General features: G+C 40.9%; 1 protein-coding gene across 1 annotated transcript; it reads left to right on the top strand.

Annotated features, from left to right (window-relative positions):
- Nucleotides 1–13,030: 13,030 nt before the first annotated feature.
- LOC129828639 (charged multivesicular body protein 6-like) lies at nt 13,031–18,338 on the top strand. Its single transcript, XM_055889734.1, has 8 exons — nt 13,031–13,472; nt 13,757–13,866; nt 14,071–14,158; nt 15,204–15,290; nt 15,519–15,584; nt 15,683–15,763; nt 16,136–16,220; nt 16,377–18,338. The coding sequence occupies exons 1-8, from the start codon at nt 13,410–13,412 to the stop codon at nt 16,424–16,426; spliced, it is 630 nt and encodes a 209-aa protein (XP_055745709.1). The 5' UTR covers nt 13,031–13,409; the 3' UTR covers nt 16,427–18,338.
- The last annotated feature ends 253 nt before the right edge of the window (nt 18,339–18,591 follow it).

The raw sequence follows: 18,591 nt of genomic DNA, 5'->3' as shown, positions 1-18,591 counted from the left end.
TACTCCCCAACCCTGCCCAGGGTAGTGAGCTGGAGGTTAGTCAGACGATTCAGGAGTTTTGGTCGGGCTCTGGTGTGACTCCCAAGTGATTTGGACATATTGGGGGTTATTGTGGGACCTGCGATCCTGCTGCGACTGTAAAGCACCAGTCATGATGCTAAGTCTGGGTCTCCTCTGCCTACTGGCCCTATCTCCTTCTCTGGCTGCCCCACACTGAGGCTCCCTCCCTGGGGTGAATTCTCCCCACAGTTCGCCCCACTCCAGGAGTTCCAGGAACAACAAGCTGCTGCTCATCTCATTCGATGGGGTCCGTTGGGACTATGACAGGGACGTGAAAACCCCTCACCTGGACAAGATGGGCCCGGGACCGGGTCAAGGCAGCCTAGGTCCCCCCCACCTCACCATCACCAGCCCGACACACTTCATTCCTCCTGCTCACTGGTAAGCTACTGCTACACACAACGTACACATACCGGTAGTATACACACTGTTACACACAGCTAACTACATAATCACAGAACAACATGTATTCACACCCTGTCTCCTACTGCTTCTAAAGAATGTAGCCTACTGCCAGTGCATGCACTAAAATACATGCACTAAAATACATGCACTAAAATACATGCACTAAAATACATGCACTAAAATACACGCACTAAAATACATGCACTAAAACTATCTTGAGGTTTGACAGTATTATACAATAAAACAAGCAATAAAGTACCATATTAATTATTTAACGTAAATTTCCGTAAATGGCAACACACACTGGGTAATTTTAGGCATAAAGTCAATTATTCTTTAAACTCCAAATATTCCCTGGTTTATTAACAGTACATTACTGTAACCGCACAGCATTGTGGGATTGGCAACTGACAACTTTTTCAAACAATTCTGTAAATTATGGTGCATTATGGGAAACTGTTGTGGACAGGGAAAGAATTGCTGCATATCACATGGTACTGTAATTTCACCCCACAGAATACAGTACTGTACCATATTATTGAAGCGCCAAAAACCTTTTGACCAATAGTGGTTGCGTGGTATTGTTGCTTTTGGTTCATTAACATATTTTGAGGCGTGCCTTGTAAGAGGCTACGTTGTGCCACCCGTTAGAGTGCTGTACAAAATTATTATTATTTGTATTATTTTTTAAGACGTAGGTCAGCTTTAATATTGCAGATAGATTGTGGCTTCTGTAAATTTAATTATCTGCATAATTTCCAATCCCCCCTATATTTTGGGGTAAATATATACCTACTTTTTAAAATCTATTTTCCTTCTTCCTGATTATTTTCCCCTAACCCTACCATCCTTCCCCTAATTGGAGTATACTAATGTACAATAATACTTTGGCTTCTGCCAGCCCATACTGTACATACTATATACATTTTACAGACACAGTATATTTTACATTAGTTATTTAGTTTTGTGTTTAGTCCCATCCTTTAGCTCCCCTCAACCCCTCCCATCTATCTCTGAACACCATCCAGTTTTGATTTCTATTTGCCTTATATTGTTCAACTGTGCTGTGATGTTTGACAAGTTCTGAACCTTTCTATTCTCCTAGTTTCTACAGATTGTACACTTGCTACGAGTGTTATTATATTATTGATCGATTGACTTTTCAAATCACCCAGCAGTGATACTTGCAGTTAGGTCCAGGTAAATGTTGTAATTCTTCAACCATTCCTGAACCTGCGACCAACTGTATGTACAGTAGCTTGTTTATGAAGTCGGAAGTTTACATACACCTTAGCCAAATACATTTAAACTCAGTTTTCACAATTCCTGACATTTATTTCTAGTAAAAATTCACTGTCTTAGGTCAGTTAGGATCACCACTTTATTTTAAGAATGTGAAATGTTAGAATAGTTGTCACGTCATATATGTAGGTGGCAGGGAAGTCAAGCGCAGGATAATTAAACTTGGTATAAATGGAGTATTTTAATAACTGAAAAGATAAACTCCAAAACCAAAGTCCATAATAAAATAAATGTGGGTACAAGAACCCGTCGCACACCAATCCATAAAACATGAACATAACAATAAACATAACAATAAACAATCTCTGACAAGGACATGAGGGGAAAAAGAGGGTTAAATAGACAACAATTATGAATGGGATTGGAACCAGGTGTGTAAAACGACCAGACAAAACCAATAGAAAATGAAACATAGATCATTGATGGCTAGAAGACCGGTGACATCGATCGCCGAGCACCGCCCGAACAAGGAGAGGCATCGACTTCGGCAGAAGTCGTGACAGAAACAGAGACGAAAGATAAATTATATTATTTTTTATTTTGTACATTTTGGGGGGAAGCCTGGCTTCCCTTGGCATCCATGAATAAACAGAAAGTTTCAAGTGACCAAATCGGATTTTCCGTGTTTAGGCAGCAGTGATTTTCTGACATGGATGGACTTCGATAGAAGTCATGACAATAGTAGAAGAGAGAATGATTTATTTCAGCTTTTATTTATTTCATCACATTCCCAGTGGGTGAGAAGTTTAAATACACTCAATTACTATTTGGTAGCATTGCCTTTAAATTGTTTAACTTGGGTCAAATGTTTCGGGTAGCCTTCCACAAGCTTCCCACAATAAGTTTGGTGAATTTTGGCCCATTCCTCCTGACAGAGCTGATGTAACTGAGTCAAGTTTGTAGGCCTTGCTCACACACGCTTTTTCAGTTCTGCCCACACATTTTCTATAGGGTTGAGGTCAGGGCTTTGTGATGGCCACTCCAATACCTTGACTTTGCTGTCCTTAAGCCATTTTGCCACAACTTTGGAAGTATGCTCGGGGACATTGTCCATTTGGAAGACCCAAGCTTAAAGTTCCTGACTGATGTCTTGAAAAGTTGCTTCAATATATCTACATAATTTCCCCCCCTCATGATGCCATCTATTTTGTGAAGTGCACCAGTCCCTCCTGCAGCAAAGCACCCCCACAACATGATGCTGCCACCCCCGTGCTTCACGGTTGGGATGTTGTTCTTCGGCTTGCAAGCATCCCCGTTTCCTCCAAACATAACGATGGTCATTATGGCCAAACAGTTCTATTTTTGTTTCATCAGACCAAAGGACATTTCTCAAAAAGTACACTCTTTGTCCCCATGTGCAGTTGCAAACCGTAGTCTGGCTTTTTAATGGTGGTTTTGGAGCAGTGGCTTCTTCCTTGCTGAGCGGCCTTTCAGGTTATGTCAATATAAGACTCGTTTTACTGTGGACATAGATACTTTTGTACCTGTTTCCTCCAGCATCTTCACAAGGTCCTTTGCTGTTGTTCAGGGATTGATTTGCACTCTTTGCACCAAAGTACCATCTCTAGGAGACAGAACGCATCTCCTTCCGACTTCAACTGTATGGGCCGTACCAAAACAAGTGATCTAATGATTCTGTCTCTTCGCCAGTTTGGAAGCCTTTAAGACCTCTGGAGATAAAGTGATATTAAACATGTACATTTGGTATTTTATATCACTTGCGCTAGAAGACCTAACAAAGTGTCACGACTTCTGACAAAGTCGTTGCCTCTCCTTGTTCGGGCGGTGTTCGGCGGTCGACGTCACCGGTCTTCGAGCCATCATTGATCCATTTTTCATTTTCCATTGGTTTTGTCTTGTCTTCCTACATACCTGGTTTCAATCCCATTCATTACCTGTTGTGTATTTAACCCTCTGTTTCCCCTCATGTCTTTGTCAGAGATTGTTTTTATGTCAGTGTTGTATATATATATGTCTGTATAGGTGTGCGACGGGTCCTCGTACCCACTTTTGTTTTTTATGTACATTTAGTGTTTGGAGTATGTTTAGTGGACTTCTATTAAAAAAACTTACACTCCATTTGACTCTCCTGCGCCTGACTTCCCTGCCACCTATACACACGACTCTGACACAAAGGCTTCCAACTGGCGTATATTGATATGTTGGAATATGTAAATATGACCTAGCAGCCAACCTGCTTACACCAATCCCATACAATTACAGTTAAATACTGTAAAATATAAACCCCATCTCCCATCAATTAATTTAATTCATTCATTACAATTACTGTATTAATAATACAGTAATGCACTGTACTTTTACTTTAACTTACAGGCAGCCAGTTTCCTGTAAGTTACAGTAAAAACAACAGCAAAAAAGGTAAAACTCCTGGATACTGTAAAATCTCTTACAGTAACATACTGTACTTTATTTTACGGTAACGTACAGGCAACTAGCAGCCTGTATATTGTAAAAACAACAGGATAGGTTTTACAGTGTGGCCTACAATTAGATATAATTTGCCACCTACCCCACTTTTTCAAACCACATGACATGAAATTGCCCAGATTTGAACTAACACAAAACTCTGACCCCTCAATATTTTTCTCCCAACATAACTGCTGCAACTGAAAGTTATCCAAATAGATAGACCACCCAGGTTAATTAAATTCTCTGCTCTAGAGAGTTCACTATTAACAAGTGTAGGAAGCCCAGCCGTGAGACCATTTAGTTGAAACTCATAATGTTCCTCTCTACGGAAATCTTTAGTAAAAGGTCAAAGATTTATTACATGTTGACATTTAAAATCAAATGAGGTACAAACTTCAAAGTAATAAACAACTCAAACAAGAAATAATCCAACTTAAGTTAATCAAATAAAATAATCAAATCAAAAACGCATGCATTCGATCAAATAACATGTAACCATCTTCAGTCCGTCAACTGTTGCTAGGCCGTCAATGAAAATAAGAATGTGTTCTTAACTGACTTGCCTAGTTAAATAAAAGGTTAAAATAAAACAAAAACACTTTATTTTATTTTTTATTGTTAGTCACTCAGTCAATGGTTGGTCTGGTGGAGTGGTTGACGGTGTATTTGTGTTTGGGGAGGGGTGGGTTCTGAGCTGGCAGCTGCTGAATGAAGGTGGCAGTTGTGGTTGGTCGGTGCTGTGTCCAGGGTTGGTGCTGGGGCTGGAACTGGGACTACCAAGGTGAAAGATTTATGCGATCTGAAGAGAAACCAGAGTGTATTACCAATGGAAGAAAACCGTTCCCTTCCAGTTCTCTGCTATTCACAGTCGTGGTTAAAGGAAAAACTAAACTCAATAGCACTGATGCAACACAAACACACATTACAGTCCCCCGATGCAAATTAAGAGACACGTTTCAAAACTCTGTTACTTCATTCGTTCTTCACAGGAACGAAATGCAAGCGTTATACAGACCACTTCCTGGTTTGTCCCATTCATTCCTAAAGAAATCTCATCTGCAACGCCATTGTGATGTCACCAAAAAGGAGAACGATGTTGGCGTAACAGTTTAGCTACCATCGAAAGTCTATTATTAAAATTGGAAACGATGTTCAATTTGTAAGATTTGCCGACGGGAGGCAATACAACGAATCTGCTTGGAGCATGCGTTGAGACCCTAGCAACTTCTTCACAAGCCAGGCGTAAGAAGGGAAGAGGGTGGCCAAAATGTATATTCAAATTGGCAACATGTAACCGCTGGGCTTTATAATTGCGTGTAACCACTGTCAAGCAATGTATCTAAACAGAAACACACAATTCTTTTCTATGGCAAAACCTATCGCTGAATGACTTCTTCTTGGGGTCAAATAGGCCTAGGCCTTGTGACAATGTGCCTGCCTGTTAACTACTTTCTTCTGTTTCTACTCCCAAACAAATTGTTTGCAACAAACATTTGCTATCTACAGTTGAAGTCGGAAGATAGCATACACCTTAGCCAAATACATTTAAACTCAGTTTTCACAATTATTGACATTTAACTATAGTAAAAATTCACTGTCTTAGGTCAGTTAGGATCACCACTTTATTTTAAAAATGTGAAATGTCAGAATAATAGTAGAGAGAATTATTTATTTCAGCTTTTATTTATTTCATCACATTCCCAGTGGGTGAGAAGTTTAAATACACTCAATTAGTATTTAGTAGCATTGCCTTTAAATTGTTTAACTTGGGTCAAACGTTTCGAGTAGACTTCCACTGCTTCCCACAATAAGTTAGGTGAATTTTGGCCCATTCCTCCTGACAGAGCTGGTGGAACTGAGTCAGATTTGTAGGGCTCCTTGCTTGCACACACTTTTTCAGTTCTGCCCACAGATTTTCTATAGGATTGAGGTCAGGGCATTGTGATGGCCACTCCAATACCTTGACTTTGCTGTCCTTAAACCATTTTGCCACAACTTTGGAAGTATGCTTGGGGTCATTGTCCATTTGGAAGACCCATGTGCGACCAAGCTTTAAGTCCCTGACTGCTGTCTTGAGATGTTGCTTCAATATATCCACATACATTTTCTTGCCTCATGATGCCATCTATTTTGTGAAGTGCACCAGTCCCTCCTGCAGCAAAGCACCCCCCACAACATGATACTGCCACCCCCGTTCTTCACGGTTGGGATGTTGTTCTTCGGCTGATTAGACCCACCCGTTGTAAAACTAGCTTTAACGCCTTTGTTAAGAGCCCCGACACTCGGTCTGAACTTTAACACGCATCGCTTGGAAACATAATCTTTCATATAAGTGAGATTTTTTTCTTCCAAAAACTAAAAGTTAAACTAGGCTATTACTAGTCACTCCTGACTTGACTGCCCTTGACCAGCACAAAAACATCCTGTGGCGTACTGTATTAACATTGAATATCCCCCGCGATATTCAACTTTTCAGGGAAGTCAGGAACCAATATACATATTCAGTTAGGAAAACAAAGGCTAGCTTTTTCAAACAGAAATATGCATCCTGTAGCACTAATTCCAAAATGTTTTGGAACACTGTAAAATCCATGCAGAATAAGTGAACCTCCTCCCAGCTGCTCGCTGCACTGAGGCTAGGAAACACTGTCACCACCGATACATCTACGATAATCGAGAATTTCAATAGGCACTTTTCTACGTCCGGCCATGCTTTCAACCTGGGTACCCTTACCCCGGAAAACATCTCTGCAATCCCCGCAGCACCCTCCGCAAGCCCCCCCCCCCCCCTCCGCTTTTCCTTCACCCAAATCCAGATAACTGATGTTCTGAAAGAGCTGCAAAATATGGACCCCTACAAATCAGCTGGGCTAGACAATCTGGACAATCTCTTTCTAAAATTATCCACCGCAATTGTTGCAACACCTATTACCAGCCTGTTCAACCTCTCTTTCGTATCGTCTGAGATCCCTAAAGATTGGAAAGCTGCCGCGGTCATCCCCCTCTTCAAAGGGGGAGACACTCTAGACCCAAACTATGAGACCTATATCCATCCTGCCCTGCCTTCCTAAAGTCTTCGAAAGCCAAGTTAACAAACAGACCACCGACCATTTCGAATCCCACCGTACCTTCTCCACTATGCAATCTGGTTTCCGAGCTGGTCATGGGTGCACCTCAGCCACGCTCAAGGTCCTAAACGATATAACCGCCATCAATAAAAGACAGTAGTGTGCAGCCATCTTCATCGACCTCGCCAAGGCTTTCGACTCTGTCAATCGCCACATTCTTATTGGCAGACTCAATAGCCTTGGTTTCTCAAATCACTGCATCGCCTGGTTCACCAACTACTTTTCTGATAGAGTTCAGTGTGTCAAATCGGAGGGCCTGTTGTCCGGACCTTTGGCAGTCTCTATGGGGGTTCCACAAGGTTCAATTCTTGGGCCGACTCTTTTCTCTGTATATATTAATGATGTCGCTCTTGCTGCTGGTGATTCTCTGATCCACCTCTACGCAGACGACACCATTCTGTATACATCTGGCCCTTCTTTGGAAACTGTGTTAACAAACTTCCAAACGAGCTTCAATGCCATACACCACTCCCTCCGTGGCCTCCAACTGCTCTTAAATGTTAGTAAAACTAAATGCATGCTCTTCAACCGATCGCTGCCTGCACCCGCCCGCTGACTAGCATCACTACTCTGGATGGTTCTGACTTAGAATATGTAAACTGATTAGACTGTAAACTCTCCTTCCAGACTCACATTAAGCATCTCCAATCCAAAATTAAATCTAGAATTGGCTTCCTATTTCGCAACAAAGCCTCCTTCCCTCATGCTGCCAAACATACTCTCGTAAAACTGACTATCCTACCGATCCTTGACTTCAGCGATGACATTTACAAAATAGCTTCCAACACTCTACTCAGCAAATTGGATGCAGTTTATCACAGTGCCATCCGTTTGTCACTAATGCTCCATATACTACCCACCACTGCGACCTGTATGCTCTTGTTGGCTGGCCCTCGCTACATATCCGTCGCCAAACCCACTGGCTCCAGGTCATCTATAAGTCTTTGCTAGGTAAAGCCCCGCCTTATCTCAGCTCACTGGTCACCACAGCAACACCCACCCGTAGCACGGCTCCAGCAGGTACATTTCACTGGTCATCCCCAAAGCCAACACCTATTTGGCCGCCTTTCCTTCCAGTTCTCTGCTGCCAATGACTGGATCGAACTGCAAAAGTCACTGAAGCTGGAGACTCACTAACTATAAGCATCAGCTGTCAGAGCAGCTTACCGATCATTGCACCTGTACAAAGCCCATCTGTAAATAGCCCACCCAACTACCTCATCCCCATATTGTTATTATTTTTGCCCTTTTTCACCCCAGTATCTCTACTTGCATATCTATCACTCCAGTGTTTATGCTAAATTGTAATTATTTCGCCACAAAGGCCCATTTATTGCCTTAATCTTACTACATTTGCACACACTGTATATAGATGTTTCTATTGTGATATTGACTGTAAGTTTGTCTATCCTATATGTAACTGTGTTGTTGTTTTTGTCACACTGCTTTGCTTTATCTTGTCCAGGTCGCAGTTGTAAATGAGAACTTGTTCTCAACTGGCCTACCTGGTTAAATAACGACTAAATATTTTTTTTTACTACACACCTTTTTATAGGGTTTGTGTGTTCAGGAGTCTTATTTATTTAATCTTATTTAACTAGGCAAGTCAGTTAAGAACAAATTCTTATTTACAATGACAGCCTAGGAACAGTGGGATAACTGCCTTGTTCAGAAGCAGAAGGACAGATTTTTACCTTGTCAGCTCTGGGATTTGATCTAGCAACCTACCGGTTACTGGCCCATGCTCTGACTACCAGGCTACCCACCACATATCAATAGCCGCAGCCGTATTTGATGGGCAAATGTCCAGACGACAACATGTGTGTGTTAAGTTAGCCTAATGCATGTTCTAAATAAATGCAATGGATAGGTCTATGCCTAAGAGCAAAAGTTTAAAACATAGGCTATTGAATTGCAAAATACACAACCCTCAATTTTTGTGTAAATAATGTTTAGCCTAAGCGTCTGTGTATTGAATCAAACATTTCCCAGAACAGTGCTGATGCTTTGAACTTTATGACAGAAGCCATTCTGCAAACCGTTAGGCTCTAAATTGTGAATGAGTGTGCTAATATTTAAAAAATGAACTGATTATGGCATTAGTCTGATTATTACTGAATCTTAAAGAAGTCTATTCCGAATTCTGATGTGTCTCTGACTGGTTCTAATGTACACTGCTCAAAAAAATAAAGGGAACACTTAAACAACACAATGTAACTCCAAGTCAATCACACTTCTGTGAAATCAAACTGTCCACTTAGGAAGCAACACTGATTGACAATAAATTTAACATGCTGTTGTGCAAATGGAATAGACAAAAGGTGGAAATTATAGGCAATTAGTAAGACACCCCCAAAAAAGGAATGGTTCTGCAGGTGGTGACCACAGACCACTTCTCAGTTCCTATGCTTCCTGGCTGATGTTTTGGTCACTTTTGAATGCTGGCGGTGCTTTCACTCTAGTGGTAGCATGAGACGGAGTCTACAACCCACACAAGTGGCTCAGGTAGTGCAGTTCATCCAGGATGGCACATCAATGCGAGCTGTGGCAAAAAGGTTTGCTGTGTCTGTCAGCGTAGTGTCCAGAGCATGGAGGCGCTACCAGGAGACAGGCCAGTACATCAGGAGATGTGGAGGAGGCCGTAGGAGGGCAACAACCCAGCAGCAGGACCGCTACCTCTGCCTTTGTGCAGGGAGGTGCACTGCCAAAGCCCTGCAAAATGACCTCCAGCAGGCCAGAAATGTGCATGTCTGCTCAAACGGTCAGAAACAGACTCCATGAGGGTGGTATGAGGGCCCGACGTCCACAGGTGGGGGTTGTGCTTACAGGCTTATCATGACATGATTAGTAATCGATGTGTGATCTATCGTGTGTGTGTATATATATATATATGTGTGTAATTCTGTGTGATTGTTTAGGTATTTAATAAATAATTAAGCCAATTTGTGTATTGCTTATTCAACTCAATTGACTGGATAATTGTCTCATCCAATTTAATAAGTTTATTGTTGAATATACCTTTTCAGGTTCTTCCAATAAAATGAGATACTTTAAACTTTTCCATATTAACCTATATAAAGCAACGCTCTCAGGTTTGGGTTTAATTCCCAAATAGCCTATCCAGGTTTGATTTATCATTAACATTGATTAAATCAGTAAATTGTACTTTTGCAAAGCTCATTCAGCACTACCCAGTACTAAATGAAGTCCCGCCTCCAGCGGGAATCCCATGTGGCTTCGGCCTTAGGGATAAGTGAACCTGATCATGAATGTACACTAACATTTGAACTATGGTTTACACTTATGATAATCCAGCCAATCTCAATTGATTGGATATCATCGTCTCATTCAATAAGTTAAATTGTCGAACATTCCTTTTCCTTTTCAGGTATCTTTCTTCCAAGTAAATTAGACATTTTAAAAGTTCCCATATTAACCTAGATGAACCAACTTCGCCATTGAAATGACTACTGCTACAATCGACCTGTTCGCTAGGTTCCTGGAGGACTGCTTAACTTGACATGCGCTAATTGATTCAAGCGCGACAATATCACTCTTCTCTCAAACATTGTTCAATGATCTCAAAAGGGCTTTGAAGCCAAATAAACGTTGGTTAAAAGTGGAACGATGTGACACTACACTTCGAGGTTTCACTCAGACTACCTCGCCTCTCACATTGAGAGTCATGCTGAAACTACACTTCCAGGACGTATCGCTCGTTCACCCCGTGTATGTTACCAGCCTCGAATCTGAACCTCTGATACTCGGAGCTGACTTCATGGATCGGTTACTCCCACTGATGGATTGGAAATCCAACCATGTATGGTCACAGGTCAGTGTCTTCTCCACTGACCACACTTTCTTCCCCTAACGCTAGCTGCAACACAGTCATCCATGAGGGGTATCTGTGGTGGGGGGGGGTCCCGAGACAAAGGGGGTGGGGGGGTCGAGACCACGTGCAACACCGTGCGAGGCCGCCAGAGCAGGAAACAAATCTAGTTATACACTTCCCCATGAGAACAGAGAGTAGAGAACCGGATAACTCAGAACACATTTGAGATATCAGGTGTACCACACTGGTCGTAAAGGAAGTCCAGTGGACTTTTCCATCTTCTAAACAAATGGCAACAATAATCATATCTTGCCATGTGTAGTAGCCACTGCAATGCAACTAGTGAAGTGCTCTAATTCATGTGTTCCTGTAGGATAACATTTCAGAATAAATCGTCAGGACAACTGGTCCCCTTGAGTAACAATACCACAGTCAGTCCGGCAACAATCAGTAAGAGGATTAGAGACCTCACCAGTCAAATTGCTATTGATAATAGCGACAGAGGAGTTAGTAGTCACTCAGATTGCAACACCTGTAAGGGAATCTCCAGAACACTCTCCTTATAGTCAACACACATGCCACTAATAAATAGAACCCTCCATTCAGGAGGAAAGTTATTAGAAGTCATGAACCATGATAACACTGCGTACGACTGGTTCAGTGTTTAGAGTACTTCTGTCGTGAGGTTAGCTCCTCCGTGGATAACATGGCTATGAAATAGACTTCTTCATACCTATCGCCACTACAATAGTGGAAGACACAGTGACTTGTAGTAAAACCACTACAGACTCCCTCCACACCAATTCTGACTGACCTCCAGACATTGACATGAAAATTACCTGATTACCTCAGACTCATTCTGAACAAGTTGTAGTCTACCACAGCGTTTCTTAAATTATGGGACCTGTTAATAGTGGGTCGCGACGTAAATTTATAATTATTTCATTAATTATTGGAATTGATTTGGCAAAGTGCAACTGCGAACTCGGTTCAGAGCGCTCCCTGCTTAGCAGCGGTCCCTTCTCAGTTTGGCAGCTGTGGGAGATGTAGAGGGAGATGTCCGTGTCCTTCGCGGTTTATCTGATCTTTTTTCTGCAGTTTTCTTGAAGGTCACTCCGCGACCCACACGCTGCAGCGCTGTCGTTCAACCCACTGACTTGTTATTCCCACTCGCCATAATGAATTGTACTCATGAAACGCAAATACAGTGATGATTTTTTGTCTCTTTCTTACAAACTTTCAGAAATAATGAGGAGCGCCCACAATGTGTTTTGTGTGGGGAAGTGCTTAGTAATGAGTCTCTCATAACGAACAAATTAATAAAACGACACGTCATGATCAAACATCCAGGAACAACATGACGGTAAACCCAGGGAGTTCTTTCAGAACAGGGCAGAACGCTTCAGTGCTTCGAAAGTGGAAGAGTAAGTCAACTAGCAAGGCATTATTGTCATTTTATAACAGGTTTTGATAATCAGAAATAAGGGAGTACTATCTATCATAGTAGTAGATGTGAGTATTGTAAAACATTCTGGAAGCTATATAAATTAATTTATTAATGTCTACATTTGTTTTTACCACATTTATTCTATTACAGAAACCTTATTAATGCATACTTTTAAATTATATTATGTGAGCTAAACATAATAAAATAATCCTTAGTACATTTTTGTAAGATTACTAATGCTACTGTCCCCACCACAACAACTAAATATATGTACTTTTGTCCTTGAAACGTTTAAATGAAATACTGTCGATTCCATTCATTCCTATGAAGGACTGCGTTTTTTTAAATCGTTTTTGTCATTGTGACACCTGAATTGTTCCTATCTGAATGCCGTACTTCCTGGTTAGGGGTGTGTTTTTCTGTTATTGCATTAGCTGGCTAGCTAGCTAAGTAAACGGTCATCAGTAGTTACCTCAGCCACAAAGTCAGAAACCCCGCCTATTTCTACAATTTATATTCTTAAAATGTGATTTTAAACCCAACTTTAACCACACTGCTAACCCTGACCTTAAATTAACACCAAAAAGCAACACAAATAATAATCATGAATATTAACGATATAGAACAATATGGACATTGTGGGTGTGGTAACCGAAGTAAACTAGCTAGCAAGCAAAGTCATCAGATGTTTAGTTAAGACAACCGATCCACAAACTATTGAATGTACGCAATGTTCTTCTGAGAAATAGACTTGTTTACAAGTCAATCCAATAGCTGCACAGAGTGGCGGGGATGCTGAATCAAAATGGGAAACATTTTCGCCAGAAAGAGACGCACGCGAGTCACAGAGCAGGACAGGGCAGTTTTGGTAAGTAGCCTAGCTACTGTAGTTAGCTAACGTTAGCCAACTAGCTAACAAGTCAGCCTTCTAACATACTATAACTAGTTAACAACATTTGATAATGTATACGTTAGGCCTAATGTTAGGTCAGCAAAGTAAGTTAGCTAGGAGGGCGGAATTGGGCAGTCTGACAACCCATACATAACACACTGTTCTTTACTGGAAAGCTAGACGGCGAACTGAAGCGATTTAGTGTTGAAACAAGTGGTCTTCCAAGAATTGCATTAAAATGTATGTGTTCTCAATTACAGCAATTGAAACAGCAGAGAGATAAGTTAAAGCTGTATCAGAAGAGAATCACCCTGCAGCTGGAGAAGGAGAGGAATCTAGCCAAGCAGCTGCTGAAAGATGGCAAGAAAGAGTAAGGACTTGCTTCTCACCAGAAATGCTATATATTGTGTGATCCTGATCTGCCTAAAGTTAAGGTTGTCACTTTAAAGCACTTGAGATTGAAAGCTGTCATGTGCACAGACTGTATATAATACATATAATTACGAAATTAGGACATTATATTGGTTGTCATTGTATTGAATATTCTCACATTTCTATTTTTGTTTTCAAACAGGAAGGCCCTCCTCTTGCTCAAGAAGAAGAGATACCAAGACCAGCTCCTGGACAAGACAGAAAACCAGATAAGCAACCTGGAGCGAATGGTAAATACCTGACATTTGTCAACCATTCACTCACTCGCACCACCGGGAATAGTAGAAAATGGTACTCGTGAGGACTCATTTCCTGTCCGCGTCATGAAAAGTTGCACGTGCAGTTCCTCATCAGAAACCGTGTTGTTTACGTATGCCGCGTTCAAAATAACTGGGATCTCCGGCTTCAGTGCGTTCAAGACAGATGAGAACTCGGGAACTCCGACTGGGAGAATAATTTTGAACGGTCATTCAAATTGGAATTCAGGGATCTTTCTAGAGCTCCATCTTTCCGACTTGAAGATCACTGACATCATGATTTGACCTCGTTTTTTTTCTCCCCCAGAGTTCCCAGTTGTCTTAAAAGCACCACTAGCAGTGCATACGATCACATGCAACTTCAAATGCAGCTCTTGTAACTTAACAAACACGTAATCAGATTGTTATCGTCTACATAATTACAGCTGTCATCAGAGCACAGGAGATTGATAGCATCTTAATTGGGGAGGACGGGTTCGTGGTAATGCTTGGAGCAGAAATAAGTGACATGGTATCAAACACGTGTTTGATACGCATTCGCTCTGTTCCAACCATTATTATTAACCATCCTCCTGTCCTGCATCAGAGGGTTGATTACCTAGCAAGCCAGCGAGGCAAGGTGAAATATAACAAATAGAGCTAGATAAAGCCAGGAGAATAATATGCGTGTTGATCATAGCTATAACCGCCAGTCTTTTGTGTTTTCATGGTCATCACTCACTAACTGTTAAAAAACTTACAGTCCCAACGCATCACTCAGAAGAGACGTTTGATAAACGAGAGAGAAAATAGACGAGAGAGAAAATATCTCTATTCGTTAGTCGGACACTGTTGCAAAAAATGTTTTCCACCGTAGCAAAATGTTTTGCTTCAAACGGAAAACACTTTGCAACAAACAAGAGTTTCTATTGGACACATTTAAGTTCCTCCACGTTTTGTTCCATTTGCTTCTGTTTGGTTTCTAGTAAATACACCCCTGTACTTAACTAATGCCTTCTGATCTTATTGTTTTCTTTAGTGTCAAGACATTGAGTTTGCCCAGATTGAGATGAAGGTCGTTGAAGGCCTTAAAGTTGGAAACGACTGCCTGAAGTCATTGCATGAGGTACTCTATGTGAGGGTATCAGAGCTATGTTTGACCTCTATGCAACTTCCCTATGACCTGATAAGTAGCATACTGTATATGTCTGTCTTTTCCATAAGCCAATTAGTAAGATAAATAGGTTGCTTACCTTCAGTGCATCTGCAATTCAAATAATATAGCATTCCGCATGGATATGCAGTGAATAAAACATTGGCTTTCCTGTACTTACTGTTTATTATTTCATATCAGGCGATGTCCATCGAGGATGTGGAGAGAATTATGGATGAGACCCAAGAAGGCATTGAATACCAGAGGGTAAGGTCCCCACAGTTTATTTTTACAGAAGCATTGATATCTTATTGAAATTACTATATTTTGTTCATATTTATTTGTACCTTTTTATCTCTGTCCAGGAAATAGATGAGATGCTGGCAGGTTCCCTGACACAGGAGGATGAAGATGCTGTACTGGCTGAACTGGAGGCCATCACTCAGGTCAGTCTGTTACTCAACAACACTGGATGGCCAGCAACTATTATCATGTAACTCTGTTGACCTGAGGCATGGCTGTAGACTCCTAACATATAATTGGTATATACAGTTTCTCCTATGGCGTCTAACCGTTGAACACAAGTAGGGATTTTATCACAGTGACTGACTAGCCTCAAATCACCCATTGTGTTCAACGGTTTAGACGCCTTATCCGAGTCTACAGACATTTCTCAAAGCAAGGGACTGTGTCAATCTGGATAGTTTAACTTCTCTGGTTCCTTACCTGACTTCTCCCCGCCTAACAGCGATAGATGAGAGACGATCCCTTTTGAGTCTTGTTTTTTCTTTACTTCTGTCTGTTTTTGTGTGTTTTAGGGAGAGCTTGGCCTACCAGAGGTACCTGACGAGTCCCTGCCAGACGTCCCAGAGGCAGCTGATGAAGAACCAGAGCCAGGTCATGGTAGGTCTCCTCAGATGTCGAGTCATACTGAATTACAAATATTTGTGTCTTTTGAGAAAATGAATTCAGATATAGGTTAAAGACTCCAGCAGTGGAAATAGACATTACATGAGCCCTAAGTGTCATTCAGAGTCCGTCTGGTTTTCTTCATTTCAGAGAGGGAGAGGCCAAGGAAGAAGCAGGAAAGAGGGATGATGGCTGTCTAGGGGCCTGTCTGTTTGCCAGGTGACTCTGTGGGTCTTGGTACGCCGGCCACTATATCCCCCTCATAGGGGTCACATGCCCCTCCCCTCCACACACACACACAAAACCACAACCACAGAAAGATTATCTTCACCATCTCTTCCAGTCCCTCACCTCCAAGACTGAACTTCCTGGTGCCCTGCTAAGCCTTGGCCTTGTGAGCCCCAATACTGCTTTACAATCCTCTTGTGGATTCAACCACCCCATCACTCCAACTATGGTCATGGACTTTATTTTTCACATCATTACCTGCAGGTTCTCTCCTATTTTTTTTGTTCATGTTTAGGGCCTATTTAGACACATAATCAAGAAATTAGTGGTTTGATTTACATAATATTGTGCCTATTGCCTAAGTCCCATGACGGGTATGTTTTAAAAAAAATCTTCTGTTAACGGACAAATTATGTAATTAACAGACAAATTAATGCATGTGTCTCTTTTCTTCTTTCTTTCTTTCTTTTCAACCTTTTGTGGCTCAGGCCTACTATCTGACCACAGAGCACATTCTCTTCGGGAGGAATAGACATGCAGACTGTCTTTCAAAATCATTACCGTTGGGATGGTTTTCAGAATCTTGCCTAGTCTTAGTTAAGAATGTCTTGATTGCTGCCCAACTGTCAATAATGGATATGACTTTGGCTTTGGTTTCAACTTGTTGATTGGGGACCAAAATCCTTACAATAGTACTGACCTATTTGCTAAAGCCTCCATTTCATGTAAATTCTATATTCTTCCTCGCTGTGCAACAGTTTAACTAATCTAATGCGCCAGTAGTGTTGGCTTGGGAATTAGCTCAGTGTCATTGGGGGAAAGGGCTAATTGTTTTGTCAGTGGGCTTACTAACTTAACTCTGTATCCCAGACTAACACCAGACAACACTGATGTTATTGTCACATGCCTAGAAATGACTATGAATTAAGTCAAAAACAACCTGACAGAGCCTGATGTCCTAGCTATCTATCCAGTGAGTATTATGGTATCATATTGGGTAGGTTTCACTATCAAGTGTGATATTGGGTTGTTAGCTAAAATATTTTACTGGCATATCATGTTATTGGGTTATCAGTCTGGATCTGTAATATATTACTGGAATATCATATGATACTGGGTTATCTGTCTGCATCTGTAATATATTACTGGCATATCATATCATGATACTGGGTTGTTATCTGTCCGGATCTGTAATATATTACTGGCATATCATATCATGATACTGGGTTATCTGTCTGGATCTGTAATATATTACTGGCATATCATATCATGATACTGGGTTATCTGTCTGGATCTGTAATATATTACTGGCATATCATATCATGATACTGGGTTATCTGTCTGGATCTGTAATATATTACTGGCATATCATATCATGATACTGGGTTATCTGTCTGGATCTGTAATATATTACTGGCATGTCATATCATGATACTGGGTTATCTGTCTGGATCTGTAATATATTACTGGCATGTCATATCATGATACTGGGTTGTTATCTGTCTGGATCTGTAATATATTACTGGCATGTCATATCATGATACTGGGTTATCTGTCTGGATCTGTAATATATTACTGGCATGTCATATCATGATACTGGGTTATCTGTCTAGAACTGTAATATCATGATATTGTGTTCTAATATATTACTGTCATCTCGTAGAGCATTAGCTATTTATCTGAAATGGAGGGCCTACATATAAAAGATAAGCACTTATGTATAGTGTAAAGTATTACTGTAAGTCTCTCTGAGACAGTGACACTCTTGACAATGACCGTGGAGACCATTTTCCAGTTGTATCATATTGACAGACCTGTGGCGTGTCTATACGAAATGTACCATGTTGTTATTCTGGAACAATACAGTGTATTTTTTTAAAGGTACTGTTTGACCAGCGTGTTGTTATTAACAACCACTAGATGGCAGCAAATAGCAGTTTATGATTTTTTTTTCCTGTTGATAAGCAATACGTCTGCGTACATTGGTTAGTGAATGTATTGCGTGGATTCGGATGCTGTTTCAAATTAAATGTTATTTGTGACATGCGCCCAAATACAACAGTGAAACGCTTAAGTGTTAAAAAATGTACTAAAAATACATTGTAAATGTATTGTGCAACTACATGGGACAGTAAAA

The sequence above is a fragment of the Salvelinus fontinalis genome, chromosome 30, assembly GCF_029448725.1.
Source record: "Salvelinus fontinalis isolate EN_2023a chromosome 30, ASM2944872v1, whole genome shotgun sequence".
Lineage (NCBI taxonomy): Eukaryota > Metazoa > Chordata > Actinopteri > Salmoniformes > Salmonidae > Salvelinus > Salvelinus fontinalis.
Note: the sequence above shows the minus strand (reverse complement) of the source record. Positions and strands in the feature narration are given on the sequence as shown.